The sequence below is a fragment of the Cuculus canorus genome, chromosome 3, assembly GCF_017976375.1.
Source record: "Cuculus canorus isolate bCucCan1 chromosome 3, bCucCan1.pri, whole genome shotgun sequence".
Lineage (NCBI taxonomy): Eukaryota > Metazoa > Chordata > Aves > Cuculiformes > Cuculidae > Cuculus > Cuculus canorus.
The window spans coordinates 59465397-59486373 of NC_071403.1; the positions used below are offsets into that span (position 1 = coordinate 59465397).

General features: G+C 38.8%; 1 protein-coding gene across 5 annotated transcripts; it reads right to left on the bottom strand.

The window, feature by feature from the left end:
• Nucleotides 1-1118: 1118 nt before the first annotated feature.
• PHF10 (PHD finger protein 10) lies at nt 1119-20003 on the bottom strand. Of its 5 annotated transcripts, XM_054062391.1 has the most exons (13): nt 19475-20003; nt 16844-16950; nt 16158-16288; nt 15296-15379; nt 13783-13916; nt 13519-13668; nt 12252-12361; nt 10550-10703; nt 10065-10118; nt 7966-8121; nt 3145-3253; nt 2695-2883; nt 1119-1256 (listed from the first exon to the last, which is right to left on the bottom strand). In XM_054062391.1, exons 1-13 carry the CDS (start codon nt 19907-19909, stop codon nt 1171-1173), a joined length of 1899 nt encoding a protein of 632 aa, XP_053918366.1. In that variant the 5' UTR covers nt 19910-20003; the 3' UTR covers nt 1119-1170. The 5 variants fall into 5 exon arrangements, with proteins under 5 accessions (XP_053918366.1, XP_053918368.1, XP_053918367.1 ...); XM_054062393.1 differs by lacking the exon at nt 10065-10118 and having other exon boundaries at nt 15296-15373; nt 19475-20002; XM_054062392.1 differs by lacking the exon at nt 10065-10118 and having other exon boundaries at nt 19475-19997.
• Nucleotides 20004-20977: the final 974 nt, after the last annotated feature.

Below are 20977 nucleotides of genomic sequence, written 5' to 3' on the forward strand. Positions count from 1 at the left end.
ATTTCAGGTTACTTTTCCAAAACAAGAAAAGAAGTGTGGGGGGAAAAGCCATATCTAATTTTATATTGTAAATCCTCCCCATCTGTAAAATCAGCAGCGAGCACAGTATTTACAGCATTCTTCAGATATCAGGGCTTAAAAATGAATGTACAGTTGGGATCGTGTTAAATTCACTTTAAAGAGGTGCTTAGGAAAGTCAACACCAATTCAGTATTTTCTATCTTTCTTTTATAAAGAAGAGTAAAATAACAAAATGCTGCGCTTCAGTGCCCCGCTCTTAATTTTGAGCATATTTAAAAATTACTTCTTTTCTGAGCAAGCATCTCCAGTAAAACTAATTGGTAATGGCTTTCGAGTGTATTCAGGTTGAGGAGCCTACAGTGAGGGGAGGAAACACCAGTCCATCCCCTAAGGCAGTAGATGATCTCTGTTTTGACTGCTTGTACTCTACACTAAGTCAGCCATCTGTCAGGCAGACATCTGTCCCATCAATCATCACTTCTGCAAATCCATGACCTGAATCAAGTGGATGTTGCTGCTTCACCACTATTACAGGGAGGGTGAGCCGTCAGCTGTTGGTACTTGTCAATTCAATATTTTCATTCCTCCTTGAAAGCAATGCAGCATACACTATATTGAACTTGTTTTCTTGTAAGTCATGAGCTTACAAAGAAAATTTGTGCTGAATGGAATTTGCTGTACATTGTAAGGTCAGGTCATGCCCACTCTTCCTCAAAAGTTAAGTCTTTCCAGGACTATTTTTGGCTTTGATTGAGTTTTTCAAAATAACCGGTTGCTATGCAAATAGTGTATATTAAAATTGTGCTCTCGTTTTCTTTTCACAGAGCTTACTGATGCGTGCACTGAAATAAGTACGTTACTATAATTTTATACAAACTGTGCATCTACAAGTTAAATTTCATTACTGAAAGCCTCTTTTGAGTGGGAATTTGGCTTGTCTGTCTGTATCTAGGTATCTGAGAGGACATAATTAGTGACTTGTATCACAAAAAAATCATTATATAGGCAAAATTAAAAGTTTATTTGGTAAAAAGACAGTGGTATTGTTCCTCTTTGAGTGGTTGGTTAAATAGCACCAAAGTATCACTTTAATTTGTGCAATTAAGTTTTCGACAGCAAGGTGGTTGGTTTGTTTGTTTCTTTGTTTGTTTAGCCCTCTTTGCTGTTTTTCCCCCTTCTTCCTCCTCTTCTGGGTACAGGAGAGTCTTTCTGACAACAATCACAAATCCAGCGACCTAAGAAAAGAAAGTTATCAATTATTGGGAAACTACCTTTGTTACTCATCTAGTTACGCACCTTTCACCATTCTAATAGGTGCTCATCTGCTTGCAGTACTTCCTTTAATGTAAACAACTAGTGCTTTATCCTTTAAGACCTAAGCATCTTTTACAAAAGGAATAAGTAGCACAAGTAATTCCCCTTCCCTTGCAGACTCCTTGCATGTAACAACTGGTTACAGAAATCTCTATGGACCTCAGTATTGCTAAGGAGGTGGTCTTTAGGAAAAAACTTGACAAACTGTGCTTGAGCTTGGGAGTTGTATTGTTATGTGAGTGACCACAGTTCAAGGTTCTGGGCAGCTGAGTTGAGAAGAAATGAATGGTGGTTGGGCAATGCCACAGGTACCAGAACCAACATCAGTGATTTCAGTGCAGTCAGGCAGCACAGATGAAACTGCTGGCAAGGGTTCATCACCAGACCTTTTATTAAAACGCATTTACTGGGGGAACAGTAGAGGGTTGAGTAAAGAGTAGCAGCATTTAACTGTTTCTATTACAACAGCTGAGATCATAAAGGCTGCTTTGGTAGTTTTATAGTTATGTGGGCATATCATCTATTTTGTTTAGATTCTGTGCCCAAATCCACCTGAAAGTTAAATCAGTCATAGAACCTGTACTAAAGTGATAGCTGACTCCAATGTTTCCCAAAATAGGAATACGCAGGACATTTGAAGTACTGTAGTTACAGGCAATATTGTTAGTGCAGAACTTGCAGCCACTGAATACTTATTTATGAACTAACTTCCCATGGATTTAGTATTACACAAAAAGCAATAGTACTACCAGTTATCTATGTCTGAAGCTTTCTTTACACCGCCTTGAGCTGGCCAGGTGATAAAGTGAATTTAAAGGTACAGGCTGCCTGATATCTAGGTACTTCACCTCCAGCTTTAACATTTAAGAAAAAAAGGTTTAAGGGTTTAAAAAGATGTTTTCAAGTATCAAATTGAGCATACGTTTTCATTTATAAATTGAAATACTAGCACAAACACTTTACTAATGTGAAAACTCTACTCCAGCAATACAGCCTCTTTACAGGTTTCTTTTTGAAAAGGAAGAAATTATCCTCAGTATTCTGTAGATATGAAAAAAAAAAAAAACCTAAACCAAAACACTTAGTTCTGAGTGAGTCTGTTTGCATTCTGCTGTAAAAGATAATTACATTTCCTATACAGGAACTGCCAGATTAAACTGTGCACAACCAAATATTCAGAAATAAAGCTTATTCGAAACACAGGATCCTACAGTGTGAATGCGTGCCTACAGTATTGCTTACTTCTACCCTTCACGTTTGTTTTAAATTATTCTTTTAAAAGTAACACATATATTAGTTCTGAGAAAGTCCAGGACTCGGAGGAGGTAGGAAGGGAACAATTAACTCTTACTTTATTACCTGAAGGGATAGCATCAAGCCCGACACAAAAAGTGTGATAACCACGGTCACATACATCACAGAACATCATTTCTTCTTCGTGGTGAGGCTGCCCACATATAATGCACGTTTTACACTCCATACATTGCCAAGGATAGGTCTTAATCATAGCAACAAGCTCCGGGGTCATATCAAGGCAAGAAGGGTGGCCTAGATTAAAACCAATATTATTAATTTTGTGTCTGAAACAAAATGTGAAATTAGTTAAGATTGATTGTTTTTACAGAAGCTGAAGCTTGGCTCACCTCTTGGCAAGATCCCACAGTGCAATGAATGTGCCAGTATGTGTAACGTTAAGGACAGAAAAGGCAACTGAACTGTTGAGGGGCAACTGCAGTACACTAAATATTTCCAAAGAGATCTGTCAAACCAACCTCCTTAGGAATCCACTTAGTGTGTGCAGATACTTACCACTGTTGTCACACTGGGAGCAATGTATAAGAGCTTCAGCTTTTCCTTTCTTGTTGGACTCCTTACCCTTCAGACAAATTCCACATATAGCATTTGGAATGACCTTTGGCTGGAAGGGTAGAAGAGGGCTATAAATTCATTCCAGAAGAATTGACAGATTTAACAGGAAATGTCATATATTGCCTTAACTCTTAAAATTAGTGAGCCACCTGTTATGATGTGTGACCCTTAAAACTTATAATAACTGGTGAGCAGTGGCATTGAAAAAATACTCTAGATTCACCACACAAAATTTTGGGTTTGGCATACATAGCGAGTTAATATGTAAATCAAACTGGAACAGAAGCATATACTTTCTTCTTGCTATGAATTCACCAGCTAACGCTCCCCTCAACGTAAATTAAATGTGACCGAGCATTAAAGATTTCAGTATTTTTTTCCAATATAGACTATTTCTTTATGAGTCTCCATGCTGTTTTCCCATTTATGGAAGAAATTAAATACAGTTTTCCATTTGTATTAAATTTGTCTTTAAAAATAGAAAAATCATTACAAAAGCAATAAACTCAATTTTTTCTATCTTTAGTTTCAAAATATCTGGTTTGCCATGCTGTACGTGGCTACCTGTTTTACTACTCTTTCTTGTATTCAGTCATTATCACTGTAAGAAATACATGTGCTACATTTAACTAGTTTTACATTCAGCATCTTTTTAAGTGATCAACTGGAGTGTATGTGGGTCCACGAGATCCATTTAAAAGGTAAGAGAGAAACAGCAGGCTGTTAGAACAAGTAATGTTTGTGCATGTATTCTGTGGCCCAACCCAAGAGATTCAAAGGGGTTTTATCCTGATGCGGATGACCAAGGGAGAAATAAGGCAATACGAATTTGCATAATGAAATTAGTGAGAAATGCAGTTTAAAATTAACATGATACTTATCGATGTTATATCAACTAGTGCCAGAGTTTAAAAAAAAGACATTGCTGCAAAGATGCAGCTCGTAGAGGGAGTTCAAGGCATGTCCTGTTTACTAAGGAACTAAATGGCTTGTCAGTAAGCAAGGAGAGTTCCAGTCATCTACTAACTACATGTGGGGAGAAAAATGAACTTTAGTTTTAAAATAAATAAAAAGTGAAATCAGAACTATACTTATATATATACATATATAGATGGGAAAAAAAACCAAAACACCATCTTTTGCAATTCAACCTATCTTTAACAGCGTCTATTTCCCCAGCCATTTTTTTTCTAGCACCTAGCAAGATAATTCATATCTTGACTCATTTTTAAGTAGTGAGGATACATTGCTTTAAGTTTTCAATCTCCTTCTTAAGTGAAAACATGGCTAACAGCCTGCTTCAAACCGTCTGGTCTAAGGAGTTTTATTTAAGAAAACAAAACACTATAGGTAACTTCCTTCAAAAGATGACAGAGGCATTGATACAGACTTTTTTTTTTTGCTTATTTATTTAAAAAAAGCAGAGTCAACCTGTTTTATACATAAATATAATAAAACAATAAAAGAAGTCTAACATCACAAACATCTCTACAAAATAATAAATATAATGGAAGCAAACCCACACAACTCTTTTACTGTTAACTATTCTATGTCTCCTACATGTATACCTTTATACCCTGCTGCTCCCAACCAAAGTGGCACATGCTAAAACCTAGTCAGTGTTGCAGCATTTACACTTTCATTGTTCAGGCTACATTCTAATTTTTTCTTGTGTTTTTATCTATTTCTAAGAAAACCAATCCTTTCTAGAATAACAAGTGCACTTTTCTAATCAGACTTCTAGTTTGTTATGCATCTGTATTTTACTGCCTTTAATACACAGCAGCATACTCCCTTGCGCTCTAGCGAAACTAAGGTGAGCTACTTCTTGGTCACTGTACCTGCACTGGGCTACGTGCAATTAACACTCTGATACGCATAATTCTAAAGTTATACACTGATACAGATGCATGTATTGATAATGCTTCCATCTAGCCTTACTTCACTAAATTGTGTTCATTAGAAATTGTGCATGTCAGGGGGTAAGGATCACAGCCTATCAATAATAAAGTTCCAACAGTATGGAAGTATTTTTTACAAAAATGAAAAATAAAAAAAAAAGATTATTCACATTTCAAAACAGTTCAAGTTCTACCATGATAAATGGCTTTTAGAAATGCTATGGAAAAAGTCTAAGAAATCCAAATGGGAAGTCACAATATCCCCATCTGATTATGGTAAATTTTGTTTTCTACATCCTCATCTTATTCTCATAAGGAAGGGAAGGAAAATAAATGCAGGATAAAAATTCTGACTGCCTGCTCTGTAAGTTTTGACTTCCATGCTGCTGCTGTGTTGCAGGTCTCAAAGTAAGCATTCCAACTACACCATTTTTACAAGATCTTATTCTGAATGCAAACCGTTCCGTTTTCATATACAGTGACCTGAAACAGAAGTGTTGTAAAATATAGTTTCTCAATACATTTCAGTTTTATGTGCAAAAAATCTCCTGTACTTTTAACAGTACCCTGTGTGTGCAATTGTAGTAGCCAGTCCTGCAGCAACAAAGACTCACTACTTGTAGCATGGCAAAATGTAAAACACACGCTAACCGTTCTTTGATAAAGAACTGACAATAAAAATGCCTCCATATAAAATACATTTCTTTTACTCAAAAATAACTCAGTGGAAATGTGTGAATCCTGTAATACTCATAATGTGGCTATAACTATACATTTGCATGTTTATGCCATAGCAATTATCCTTCAGTTTTAACTACATGTAACCAAAAGATTGCTGTCCTACAAAAATAGTGACATGCTTGAGGACAATACAGAACAAAAGTATTAAAAAGATCTAGAATTCACAGGGACACCATTTAAAATCAGTTAAGTCTTCAGCTCGAAGTGCCTTAACATTTAGGCACATATGGCATATCATTATCTGGTGGTTTTATAGACTAACAAACAAGAATCTTTCTGTCTTATCAGCTAAAACAGCTCATATAATTGGGTTTACTGAAAGCATTCAAACATTCCCACAGACAAGAAAGCCAAACCTGTCTCCCTCCCAATACTGCATCACCACTTTTGACTTTTCAACAGCGCAATGGCTCATGCAGGCAGGGTAGGCTGACATTGCAAAGATGTTGCACTGTAAATTTACAGTAATACCTTGTTTACTAACACAACTGGCGATTTTGAAACAGTAATTGCTACAGAAATGCAATGCTGTATATGACCATTACAGAAAAACAAACAGACAAAAAAAACCCACTGCAGAAAGTTCTGCTCCATCACTTCTCTTTTTATCCACTCAATGAGGCCATCAAATAGACTGGACTAACCAAACACTCAGGCATCTCACAGCTAAGTGAAACTTCTGTAAACCAGTGGCACACAATCTCTAAAGTTGAGTTAAACAAAGCTAAAAAAAATTTCAAGCTCCATCTTTGGATTTCATGTTCATGGGAATATTGGTACGCACTCTGTGTCTATGACAACTTGCAAAGTTACATGTAAAAAAATATACATGTGGTACCATAGTCTAAATCTTCATAGCTTGCATATTTCTTAATAAGTTCCAGAAAACAGAAAATGCAACTGGAGCCTGCTATCCGTTATGAACTTGTACAGATACTGTATGTAGAGAAATTTTATCAAAGCTGTTCAATTCTTGCTGGAAATTAGCTGCTTAGAGTAAATATAGTTCATCTACTGCTATCATGGTAAATACAGATAGTAAATATTTATTAATATAAAATGTAAGCCATCAACAGCTCTCCTGCTGAGGCAGTTTCTCAATATGTACAATCTTGCCACTGACAAAAAAGTTCGTTTTTCCATAAGCGCTCTTATCAAGCTATCCTGATTGCTAAATAGTATCTTAATGTAGTGTTTTCATTCTTTATAGGTTTATTCGTGCTCCCACATAAGTCAATGAAAAATTCTCATTTCTTTCAGTGGGACAGGACTAGGCAATAATGTGCTCTCAAAGTGTTTTACCATATTCAGATCCTCTCTTAGTATGCAGAATTACAACACATAAATAATGTATATCAATTCCCATTTCTTCTGAAAAGTATTTTTATCTTAATCTTATTTTTATCTTAATTTTTGAAATTATTATACAGTAATACTGATGATTTGGGTCTTAGGTCTGGCAATCACTGCTTGACAACTGAAATGTCTTAATGTCTTCATCAAGTTTTTCGTGTGGCTAAAAGCATAGTGTCCACAAGTGTTTATACATAGTATGATCTACACAAAAAGCTATATTCCCTATACTGTTAAAGTGGTTACGTAGTGTTACCTATACAACTTTAGTAAGCTTCTTGCCTTCCATCCTATACATTGTAACATCTCATGATGAAAGACTGTAATTAAAACCAACATAACAACAAGATGTTCAGCCACATAACTGCACTTTACAGCACTGATCTCTTGCTATGCTGCCATATGAAATAGTAGAAAAAATGGATACTGGATGCTAGTTTTGAACTGTCAAGTAATTCCAACTGCTATGTTAAGTCAGACAGAAAGATGTAGGGTTCCTATGATAAATCCTCAATGGATTTTTTTCTGGCGTTACTGCCTGGGAATCTGAAAAGTTAACAGAAATGGAAGCCATTGTATAGCTGGAGTAAAGGAAAACCCCACAACTAAAAGCAAAAAGGAAATAAAGAAGCAAACGGGTGGAGCACACAACAGGAGAGCAGCTAGTGAAGCACAGCAAGCAGAAGTTCCGTATTATTGAAAACTGAAGTATTTCAAGGAGAGGCAGGTCAGGAAACAAGTTCAGTCAGGGGCTTTTTTCTTCTACCTTGTACCCAGGAACTGATTTGGATAATACAGAACGTTTGGAACCATCTTTTCTTGGAGTAGCACTTTTGTCTCTTGTTTTTTGTCTTCCCTGAAAAGAATCCTCCTGGTTGTCTGTGGCGCAATCACCTTCAGATACATTGCCAGATGAATTGTCCTATAATAAAAATAGCATAGCTATATTTTTTATTTTTTGTATAGACAGACAAGTCTTTCCTATGCCCCTTAAAGCCAGCTAAGGTAGGAGAAGGATACATTTTTCCTTCTGCAAAACCATGGGGTACGTCACAATCTAAAACACCTATGCTCATTTATTTCTCTTGCCGAAAGACTGGCATTAGCAATATCAGTCATGTTTCCCAGTTGGTCTTGATACCAGAGCAGGGAGACGACAGTGCAATTCTTTGAACCATTTTCCTTTAAACATTAAGAAATCCACTATACAGCAGATGCTGTTTACAAAGTAAAGGGCCAGCAAACCATTAAAAGTGCCCTTGCCATTCTTTTAAAGTGTACTACCATATAGCACTGCCTTGAAGTAAACAAAGTTGGGGTTTTTTTCTGCCACTCTCATTAGTATTTTTACCAGGAGCAGCCTAAATATTTCATTTGGATTGCAGCAGCAGAATCCCATCGAAGGCAAAACACATGTCAATATTCAACAAAGAACCAAACAACAGAATTTATGCTGCAGTTAAAGTTTTTTGGTTTGTTTTTTTTTTTTTTTTTTCCCCAGGAAGGGGGAGGCAAGAAAAGGGGGAAGAGATTCAAGGAGAGTGAGATATCAATGTAAGCATAATTAAGAGCAGCAATAATAGATTTTTCTCGGAAAAGTGTTAATAAAAGGCCTCCAAAAAAGCTCCAGAAGAAAGCAGTATGATTCATCACAGTTATTACAATAAAACAAAAGGTCAAGTAACAATGGTTTCCTACAGTAAAAGGCACTCTGTACAAACATAACAGTAATCAGCCTATGCCCCAGAGCCTAAAATCAAAACAGACAAAACAATCACAGGGCAAAGGGAGGAGTGTAACACAAAAGCAAAGCTAACCATGCGGCAACAAGAAATGTTATACTCCACTGTTATTTTAAGGGAAGGGCTATTTAGGACAGGCCTACTGAAACACTATAGAACAGAGAAATTGCTACCTGACTCCAACAACTGGGAAGGCGAAAAGGAAAAAGCATAAAGCATTTGTAAGACTCGCCAGAGAGATGACTGGTAGGTAGCCAAAAACTCAGGAAAAGAGGCCTAACAACCACCCACCTTTGTGTTCAACAGATATTTTTCCCTTACAACATGCCCAAATGACAAGCAGAGAACTCCTGCTGCCATAGCCAAACCCACTTCACAGGAATCTCATTTTAAATTTTCCCTATGCTTTTCCAACACAAGGACATTTTCCTGTCTGCATTCTGTCACTAAAACCAATTCTGAAAACCAATTTTGTGAAAATTTAAAGGATACCTGCTCAGTCCAGTTACTTAACATTTACGGGCTACGTAAGTCAGTGGAAAAGTGAAGTGGGAAGAAACGGTTAAAGACCAACTGTGAAAATGCTGGAGTATGAATAAACCAAAATTTTGAGTTGACATTTAGCATGCTAAGTTTTTATTTCTTTTTCTCCGAAATACGCAAGCAGAAAGGGTGTATTAACAGCTCTCTCCCCCTTGTTAGCCTACAAATTGATCCCTTCCTTTCTTCTTTGATTATGAGTGTCTCACGAATATTCAAACAAATGTTTATATAGCAAAATTTAGCATTACATATAATCAACATCTAACAGGTTCATCAATTGAACTAGGAACTGTTAATTGCATCTGTGATTTTAAATTCTGTTTCTCTTAAAATTCGGGTTAGACTTCTGGAAAGCGGTTGTGACTAACATACCAACTCTACCAACAGACCAACGGTTTACTTGCACTCAGATGACTCATTTGAAGCTCAGCTGCTCTTGAGCACTTGAAACACTACCAAGCTAGGTATATAGAAGTTCCCCTTAAATTCCAGTAAGAATTAATTTTGCATTTGCATAAATAGAGAACATAAACATCTTTTTAAAGATGTATTGCAAAGTGAAAAAACAGTGCTTTTTTACCTTCTCTTTAAACTGGAACAAAGTAACTGTTTCTGCATTGAGTACTTCCTGTTCCTATGTCACAAGAAGAAAGAGTTATCTGGCTATCAATACCTTTGCTTTAATAACAGATTCTATGGCACTTAAATAGAAAAATAGGTTGTGACCTGAACTAGAACGTTCATTCCCCTAAGAAATGCTTGCAGCTTCCCCAGGGGGAAAAGGGCATAACAAAGAGCTGCGGTTAAAAAGATTCTCCAAGATTTCCTTAAAAAGAAGGAAAAAAGGGCCTGGCATTTCAAATATTTGATTTACTTTAAAACTGGATCAAATAGAAAGCTGGAGAGTAGTATTATAATATAAAAAGTACTAAAAAAAGGAGTACACTTTTAGTTTGTGATTCTTCTTCATTTTGTAAATGCTAAAGACTCTACTAAGAAACTACTGAACTAACAGAAGTGAAGGGAAAGGATTTTTCTGCTGAAGATACTTTCAATTTGTCTCACCGAATTGCCTTTGGTTTTCCTTTTTTCATCACCTCTTCCTTCCTCTGCATCATCTGAATCTCCATCACTGTCTAACGCAGGCAGCTCTGGATCCAAAGGAGGTTCATAAAGAGCTGTGTTTAATGGCAAGTAACGAAGTTCGTCTGGAGAGTACCTAAAGGTAAAAAAAAACAAAACAAAAACTTAATTCATGCGTACTTTATGCTTAAATATTAAGTCACACAGCATAAAAGGACTTCAAGGAGAAAGAGTAAGAAAAACTCCTTTTTCAGAAAGGCACACAAAAACATGCAGTTGTGAAAACATAAGAAACAATTATTCTTCCTCATTCCTTCTCCCAAATGTGATACCATCTAGTACTTGTCTTCTTTGTTTAGCAGACATTTGTATAACACTGGAAAAGTTTATTTGAAATGTTCGAAATCTACATAATCATAAGAGCCCATGGAACCCCTACAAATAATTAACCAATCCATGTTACTATGCTCAACAGACTATACACTGTTTTTAAAAATGTACAGTGCCCACATAGCATGTGTACAACAATTCTAACCCAGGGTATGCAAACAGCTAGCGTCCAAAGCAAAATAAGAATATAGCTATATGTCCCAAGTTCCTCAATTACTAAAGGAGAATAAAAATACGTACAAAAATATAATTTCAGAAGAATGTGAAAATTAACGACTTTGCTTATAGCCAGATATAGCTTAACATATGTAATCCATCCATTTTTTTTTCAAACCTTAAATACTAAGAAAAAAAGTGAAAGTCCTCATACTATTAAGGACAAGATTTGTTAAGGAGTAGGTTATTATATTGCTGCATATTTGCAGCAAATGTTGTGCCCTTTATTAGAAATTCAACAAGTAGTTTCATTTGCAGCTTTTAAGTGCAAAATAAACAAGACAGCTAATATTTATAGCTTAATTAATTTCATAAAGCTGAATTTTAGGAATGTCCTGTAACACATAAATTTGGGATGGGCTATATGTACACACACTGTAATGAGCAAGGCATATGCAGATAAAGAGCTTCTCTGAAGAAAACTGTGCACGTACAAGATGAGTACCATCTCTGCTGTACAGCTGGCAAGACTTGGGCAACAATTTTCAAATCAGTATGTATTTGTCAACTGGGAGCTGGCCACCAGGTAGAGCCTTAAGTTTGTACAGACAGTAAAGTACACATTTTTCATGAAATATAAAGATCCAACTAGCAATACCTTTCTTTCTCACTTAAAAACCCTACATTAAACTCAGCCCAAAAGACAATTTTTTAATTAAAAACTTTCTAACAATTTAAAGAAGGATAGTAAGACTGTCAGGTGGAAAACACATATGTCAGAACCCCATACTACAACATTTTGATACTGCAATGGTAATCCTAGCACACATGCAGAGGCAGGTGATAAGTAAACATGTGAGAGAGAGCAGGAGTGAAATCAGTATCTCCTTTTACCATAGCAAGTATCTGAGTAGACCAAGCCTCAGGCACTGCAATACATAAGCACAGACAGTACTCCTGCAGCCAGTACCATTTTGTTGACAAAAGCTGTCACTCTATGCATCTATTACACTAGCAAGTATCCCAAATATGAAATTCAAAACCTTACAGTAAATAATCAGAAATGTTTTCCATCTCCTAGACATAGAGAAAACAGATGAGTGCAACAGAATCAAGAGTTAGGATGCTTTTACAATACCTTTTGTAGTACTCCTGGAACTGGCCGGGTATGAGAGCCACTGGATACGGACTAACCTTTGTTCTCTCCGTAGGTAAGATTTTGTATTTTCCTTGAGGCACCTGGATAATCTGTATTGTTTAATACAAAACAATGACATTTTTGTTTCATATAGAAACTTTTGAGCCTTCCTCACCACTTACATCACTGTCCAATATTTTTTAACTAGCCAGTTTTATTGAGTTGGAATAACTACCCCTGTTCTCCCAGGGGACATCTAACTCATTAAAATGGTAAGAGAACTTACAAAATAGCATTAGGGATTAAATCCAATCATTAAGTACCTAGTGAACTGAATGAATATTAGGTAAGACTACTTCTAACAGCACATTATTTGGAATAATATTAAAAATTAAAATCTAACAATTGAAACAGTAAACGTATGAGTGGCTTCTTTAGCATGAATTATCACCATTAGTCCATACTGGTCTGAAAACCAACCGTAGTATAAGAAGTCCCATTAATATAACAAATATAAGGAAAGAAGCAGCTTACACAGAAGACTTCTTTCCCTTAGAAAAAAGTAAGACTACGCTATCTTGTCTCTAACATGGGTCTATACCAGAAAAAACACATACTCAACGTAACAGACTGCCGTGTAATAATTTTCATAGAGAACATTTTTGCTTTACTGTCTTTACACAAGCAGAACTGTCCCACTTCAAAATGTGTGGGTTTTGTGGATTTTTTTTGCGGTTTTTTTTTTTTTTTTTTTTTCCAAACAGGCACAGAAGCATGAAATATATCAATACAAAAATAAGGGTATAACACAGTCAGGCAGCACTCTCTTAGAGGATAAACAGTTTACTTTTTTTACTCTAGGAACTGTTCAAGCAAAATTTTGGAGGTGTTCCAAAAAAGAATTAGCCATTTATACGGATAGATACAACAGCAGTAGAACCTTCTCAGTAACCTAAACATCCCTCTTAGCTTTATGCTACTCCCAGTAGGTCAAACACGTGACAAAAAAATAACACTGAAATTTTTAAAGCTTCCTAAGAAAATTATTTTTAAGTTAAAAACAGTTTTCACATTAAATATATTTAACACTATTATATTTGGCAGCATTACCCATTCAACAGCAAAATCATTTAGGTCACCATACGACTGAAAAAAGACTAATCAAAACTCTTGACAATAAATTAGCTAAAATGCTAACAAAACCAACTTTACTAAAAGGAGCAAGGAGCTACCTATTGACATTGGTAAGAAATTTAAATCTGCCTACATGTGTCTGTAAATCAAAATAGGCTCTTCTTTCTTCCATCCGCTCTCTGTTTAAATTGCTGTTGAATTCTGCAGCTTTCTTGGCAGCTTTTTTAATATATTCTGGAACTTTACTGGCTTCTACTTTCTGTGTGTTCTGCTGCTGCATTTGCTGGAATAAAAACAAGTCCATTAATTCACATGCATTTCACTATCAGTTTGAGAACAGCCTTTTTTTATACTCCAGATTTTACTGATCTGTTTCACTTATATGCTTGTTACTTACTGAGTACTCTTTGTAGTGATCTGTTATTCGCTGACGTTCTTTCTCTTGCAGAATAACAGAATACTCAGCATGTTTGGCAGGGTATTCTTTAATCATAAGATCAATTACTTCATCACTACGCAAAGCTGTTAGACCTAAAATAGATAAAAGTAATAATGATGCTATCTGGTAAAATTAACCGTAGGTTATTTATATCCTACAATGATCAACTCATGATTTTGGGCAGCTAAAGACAGCAACCTGCCATGCACAACAGTGCTCTCAAGTAGGAGTGAACTTGTGCCCTTTTGCTTTCAAGGCTGATTAGGAGTTTGCTTCTACCTAAGGAGCCAAGGCTCATTTCATCTCCTGCTTACAGCTACAGGCTCCTCTACACTGATTCGGCTACCTACTGAACTCCCCTGTGATGCAGAGCCTTTGTTATAAGCAGGACCTGGTGAACTGTCAGCTTCCATTTCCAATCTTGGTGAATTGTTCATTTCATTAACTTGCAAAACCTTAACTGAAATTATGAGGTTTATATAATACCTCTATACAAATCGAGGAGGAATCACTACAAGGGCAATTCAGAGCAGGGAACTGCATACAGAACTCTGACTCCTGATTACAATATTTGAAATTAAGAACTCAGAATGCCTCAGTTTGCAGCTACACTGCCGAACTCCTTTGGAAGTTCCAACACAACTAACCTGTAAGCCCTGAAAGCAGAATGGAGGCTCATTTATGTTACTATCACTGATTATAAATATAACCTTAAAAACAGGGATAGTTAACTCAGCACACATACCTACTGGATATATAAGGTAGAATATAGCATTTCACTTCTATTGATAAAAATCAAATACTGTTCTTTCCCGTATATTTAAGTTAAAAAAACCACAAAACCACCAAGAGAGTTAGCAGGGGAGCAACAAAGGTGTTATGCCAAAGGCCATTAGTATGTAAAATGACATAACATTTGCACAGACCCTTGATACACAGAAGAAAACGTGACAGGCATCATTTAATCTCTAATGTGCTCCAAGTCACATGTATTAGCAGAGGAAGGAAAAAAAAAATACTTGTAAGTTCTTTCAATATAAGCCATGTCAGTGACATTGTTTCACTTGAAGAACACCCAAGTGCTTTAACGTACACCCTTCTAACTTCTGACATATAAGCCGAACTGCACTGCTTGCTGACTTACAACTAACTTACAAAAACAAGACTGATGTGCTTCTTAGTTGAAAAATTACAGTCTTATCTTCTCTAGGAGAAAAAGGTTCTAAAAGTTAACTTACAGCATAGAAGGGATTTTGCTAAGTAATCAGAATAGATCCAAAATTTGGGTTTTTTTGAATAAAAAATCTGATCTCTCACAGCCAATCTACACAAAGCAAAAATTAAATATAAGCCAGATTTTATTTTGTGTTTTCAGTTGAGTGTGATGTAATTCTTCTCTACCAAAGTGAATCACATCTTCAGGGTGTTGTATTTTTAATAATGTAGTAAGAAATCTAACAATTTAACTTACCTAGCGTGCACTGAGTCTCTGTGATAACATTTAGTTCTCTGAGGTAGAGTTTCTCTTTATGAGATAGATCTCGTCTTTCTAAATCTCCAAAGAAAACAAACAAACAAAAAAAAGCAATAAAAATGTGCACGGTTACTCAAACTCCCCCATAAACAATGTCAAAGTATTTTGACAATTTTATTTCCCGGCAGTAAGAGTCTGTATTATATCACTTCCTACAAACATGATAATTTTATAAAATAATTCCAAATTTAATATACACTGTAGGGACTTGGCCATTTTCTCCTGAGTATCCTGCCCACAGTTAAAATTTCCAGAAATACTGAAGAAACCTGACACAAGAGCTTGCATGCAGAACACACTACCAAGCACCGAAGGTACTTTTTTTTCTTTGAATATGGCATTAAAAGTAAGTTTCATAACAGAAGAAGCAGATTTGACAACTCTGAATCATGAAGGCTCAAATTCTATAATTCTTCTTTTTTTCTAATTCTTACACAGTGTAGAAATGTTGCCACAATTCAGGAAACAAAATGGAGACATAGCTATATAGTAAAACACCAATAAAATACTTAAACAATAAAACTGAGGTCAGTTCTCAAAAGGTACTTGCTGATTTAACACCCAAGTAAGACTTGTTTATAGATTTTCAGTGCCAATACCAAACAGTCTTAAACTACTTTGAAAACTGTAAGATACCTTTTCAATATGCCAGTAGCAAAACCAAAAAGTACAACATACATAACTCGGATCTACTTCTGCTAGGGTCTTTTTTTAATCAGTAGGCTCATGCTGTAGTCAAAAAGACAAAGTGTATGAAGACAAAGATGTTTTGGCAGAAAAATTTTAAAAACATAAATACCTGGATATTTTCTTTTAAAGGAAGTCACACCCAGATATTCACTGACTTGCTCCTGAAGCATATAGTATTCTCCTGTTTCATCCGGTGGCCACTTGTATTCTATCAAGTTTTCAGCAGGAAAATAGCTGTATCTAAATAGAAGAATGATAATAAAACAAATTAAAGAATTCTTACGAATTCTTACATTTCTAAAAATTCACTAATTCCTAATTATTTAAATGAACAATACCTATGAAGCTGGACAAGGACTTTAGAATACTGCCTTCCGTTAACCCATTTCAAAGTCATTTAGTTATACCCCACTTCATACATATTTCTCTAAACCAGCATTCATCAATATACCGAGAGACAGAACATGAAGAAAGGGATACCCGTAACAGCAGACAGGACACCAGCAAAAGCAGGTACCACAGTGCAAAAATTCATTCAAAAAATATGCAGTATTTTAAAACCATGTAAGCTGTGCTTCTGATTGCAAGTTAAGATGCATCACATTTTGTATCATTTTAAAATAAAATGTTTTAAAATATGCTGAAAGAAAGAGACAGCTAGCTACTCACAGAACATTGCCTCAATTCAGAGATATATGAAGAACATACAAGCAAAGCAAGAAGAGGAGCTAATACTTCAGTAACTCGAACAACACAATAAGACTAGCAATAAAAAGTGGGAACTGTAAGTATTACCCAAGGTCCTGACTAGAAGTTTCACAGCTCCGAGAACTGTCCCCTGAGCCCATACGTCGTCTTTTGGATGGCTGGCTGCTATCATTGGAATTTTCTTCTATGTCATCCTGAAATAAAAATTCAAATAAATATTTAAAAAAAAAAAAAAGTTAAGGGTATTCAGCAGATAATGTAAAACATCAAAAAGCAATACTTGACCAACTGAGACATTTAACTCTCTTCACAAACAACTCATAGGGCAGTTTACAAAGCAAATCATTCATTGTTATAAACTAGCTGGCACAGGAGAATTGGGTAGTTTCTCACCTGTTGTGAATAGACAGAACTGTGGCTCTGATCACCAAGTTCATCATTCTTGCTGTAAAATACCTATGGCATCAGCACAACTAGGTGGCTGTAGACCCAGCAAACTTCCCTCACTGGTGACAGTCAAGGACAAGACTAATTCACCTAATCAGGCTAACTCTCAAAAGCCAAACAAAGGCAGAGGAAGAACACGAAGCCCTTGTTGAGAGTTGATGTTTATAAAATCAAGGGAAATACTACTAAAACCAACATAGGAGTTTATGGACATACAGTTGAAATAAAAGGCATAGTATATAGTTTACAAAAACATATGATTACAGCAAGTAGCAAACACTTGTCTTTGGGGGCAGGGGGTGGACTGATGTATTGCAACAGATACAGAAGCCAAATTTCATCTTCAGAACAAAGCTATTAGAAGGGAACATTGAGAAGTTAACTTACAGGTGTCACTATTCAGATTTCATGAGATCTATATAAAAAAGGGGGGAAAGGGTGAAGAAAAAAAAATTAAAAATAGCAGACCAATGATTCCGTTGGCCTTCCTGTGCTTTTCACTGCTTTAATTCCTAACAATGCTATGCAACTCCTCTTTAGGTCTCATCACCAACAACTCTCAAAGTGTTTAGTTATCACCCTTGCATCATTATAAATGAGAAACAAAAGGCAGAAGTGTTCAAATTAATTGCTTATTGTCACAAGTAGTAGAGCCGAGAACAAGAGCTCTATTAAATAACCCAAATTGTAAAGGGGAGAATTAGGAAAGACTCACACTTCATAACTTTTGTGAGAAGTTTGAGAAAAAAGATTTAACCTGTCAGAAATAAATGCATCAAGCCTGCAATTATAGTTAATGTATTAAATAATGACAAGAACAATTATTAGGTCTACCTTAGCTGATGTTTTTCATCCTAGTACGTTTTACACATCATATCACTTGAAATGTCATTTAAAAAAAAAATTATTCCAGCAAATGAGAATACATTACTTTGGTTATATAACATTTCACAATACTACAATCAAGGCAGGTCACAGGGAAAAACTATCTGTCCCCTGTATTTTTCGTTTACTTCATGTTTTCCCCAATTCTTAGCAATTTTTTTTTTCTTTCTTGTGGGGCAGCGAAAGGAGTCTCTCTCATACAGTAAGAACAGAAACTTAAAAGCAACATTTAACTGTACTTTCTTAATGCAGCTATACTTAAAGAATCAGGTAAGCAGCACCTCCACTAGTATTACTAATAATACTATTTCCTAGTATTGCTGGGAATACCTTTATAAACTTACACAAACTAATTAGCAGTCCCAGATCAAAACAATATAACACTAGAGTATTTTGTGATACAGCTATGTCTCATCAGCAGTTCATCCCTACTTCCCACACAGAACATTAGTGCACTCCAAACCTTTTCAATTACTAGACAAAAACATGAACAGGGCCAAAACAATGCTTTGCTATAGCAAAGCTACCACGAGACTTCAAAACATTTTTAAAAGGCAGTTCTCAACCTAACAGTTAAAAGGAAGCGTCTCACATCCCTCCCTCCTTTTTTCTTTGAAATTTTTTCATTAAATCAAACAGTTACAAAATACGAGATGCATGTCCTCTATTTATATCTCTCCTTTCTTACTTGGAAGACTTTATCAAATGCAACCACGCAGGCTCACAGACTAGAATAAGGAAACGAGACAACGCGTTGCAGAGGTCTTTGCAGAAAAATTGAAAACATGTGCACTGCAACCAAAGACACACCGTAGTGTTGAAATGTACCGAAAATAACAACTAGGTTTCCTTTACGTGAAAAGTCAAACATTGCCCGAACTAGCCCATTCTTCTCTTGAAAACGCACGTTTCTATAAAACACCTGTTAGCCCTTAAGAAGCAACGTTACTTTGTAACTAACAGAGGGACCAGGAATTCAGAAGAGCTACGTAATGATTCTTTATTATATAATCATAAAGTAGTTTGGGTTGGAAGGGACCTTAAAGATCATCCAGTTCCAAACCCCCTGCGACGGGCAAACAATCTCAAAGCCTGAATGGCCAAGACGTCTTTCCAAAAGTAACTGCGGGTCCGAGCCAGCCGCGGGCACAATTTCACCCCCCGCGCTGCAGAGCCCGTTCCGGCCCCAAACTTTGCCGGGCGGGACGCGGGGGCGCTGCGGTCGGCACGGAACCGCCCCCGCGAGGACTTTGAGGGGAGAGGTCGGAGCCCAGAGGTGCACAGCGGGGCCTCGCGCTCCAACTTCAGCCGAGCCCGCGAGGGAGGAGGGGTACGGGACGGGACAGGCATTGCCGCCGAGCCGGGCCCGCCGCCCCCCGCTCTCACCTTCAGGGACTGTGCGCCGGGGGTGGCCGGGTCGCTGTCGCAGAGGCGCGGGGACAGCACGGCCGCCATGGCCGCCGCCGGCTGGGCGAGGAGAAGCGCCGCCGCCGCCGCGCGCCCGGGCCTCGCGCCGCGCCCGGCTCCGCCCCCCCTCCCCCTGCGGGGGGTGGCAACTGCCCCTACCGGCCAGCGCGCGCACGAGCGCGGCGGCTCCTGCTCCGCCCCTCTCCGGGCGGCCCGCGGCGACCCCGGCCCGCGCCGCCGGACCGGGACCCGGCCCGCCCCGACGCGCGGGCCCAAAGCCGGGCTGCAGCCGGTGCCGCCGCGCCCTCCTCCAGCCGCCAGGGCCGCTCGGGCGGCGGCGCGGCCCGGGCGCGATCGCGAAGCCGAGGCGCCGCGGTAGCGCTTGGGCGGCAGCGCGGAGCGAAGGGGCAGCATCGCCCGCGGCGGTGAGCGCCGAGAGCCGCCGGCCGGCGCGGGAGGTAGCGCCCGGCAGGGCTGGGCTGCTCCGCCGCCAGGCTCCCGTCTCCGGGAACGTCAGCCGAGCTACGTTTGTGAACCATCAGCCCCCGCAGGAGGGGGGCTCGGGGGGCGGGGGGCGCGCTCGGAGGAGCCGGCACCGGCGCGCTCGCCCCTGCGCGGGGGGCGCACGGAGCCGGCGGCGCCGCATGCCGCTCCCGCCGCTGCTGCTGCTGAGGCGCGAGGGCGGGGCGCGCACCCCCCTCTCCGCCGGGACGGACGGACCCTCGCGCCGCGGGGACCTGGGGCGGCGGCGCGCGCCCGCCCGCTCCCACGCGCAGCCGCGCTCTGTGGGCGCGCGCCGCCCCCGCCCCGGCGAACAAAGCACAAAGCCGCGCCCCGGCCACCGCCCACGGGGTCTCGCCACGGCAGCCGCCCCGCGCCTTTCGCTCGTTCGCGGGCTCCAGGCATGCCTGGGTCCTGGGGCTCGGAAGCACTGCCACCTCCGTCTGTGCTGGCGCACGCTTATTTTCACCGCTTGACAATACAAATGCCAAGGAGAAGGCATCGGCGCTCGATTCCCACACATGCAGCCGCTACACGCCTCACGGATGTGCCATAGTCTATATTGTTCAAAATATAATCATGGCCGTTCTCGCCAGTCAGCGGTATCATTGTGACCCACCCTTTTGTCCTCATGCCTTCACCAGCAGAAGCCCCGCAACTGAAATGACCAAAGTCCCCCTGTTCAGTACTTAACTACCGGCTTGAACAGCCTTGCTATTTAATCATTGAATTATAGAATAATTAGGGTTGCAAGGGACCTTAAAGATCATCTAGTTCCGACCCCCCAGCTATAGGGGGGGGTTGCAAGTCAATTACTCAATTCCCACTTAATTCATTGCAAACGCTTGGAAATCTGCACAGATTTCTCAGTGTGCAAAAGATGGCTTCGCTCCCACCCATGTGTCTACACAAACCGGCATTTTATCAGGGGTACTACGAACAAAAAAAACCCCAAACACTGCCTTTTCTTAGAAAGAACTG

Bases quoted from the DNA above. Each gene is read 5' to 3' on its own strand.
- PHF10 (XM_054062391.1), bottom strand. From the start codon at position 19,909: ATGCTGCCCCTTCGCTCCGCGCTGCCGCCCAAGCGCTACCGCGGCGCC. The intron at 13,669-13,782 runs GTAAGTAACAAG...TTTTTATTCCAG, and splicing joins ATCACTACAAAGAGTACTCA to CAAATGCAGCAGCAGAACAC. The intron at 8,122-10,064 runs GTAAAAAAGCAC...TTTTTATTATAG, and splicing joins TGTTCCAGTTTAAAGAGAAG to GACAATTCATCTGGCAATGT.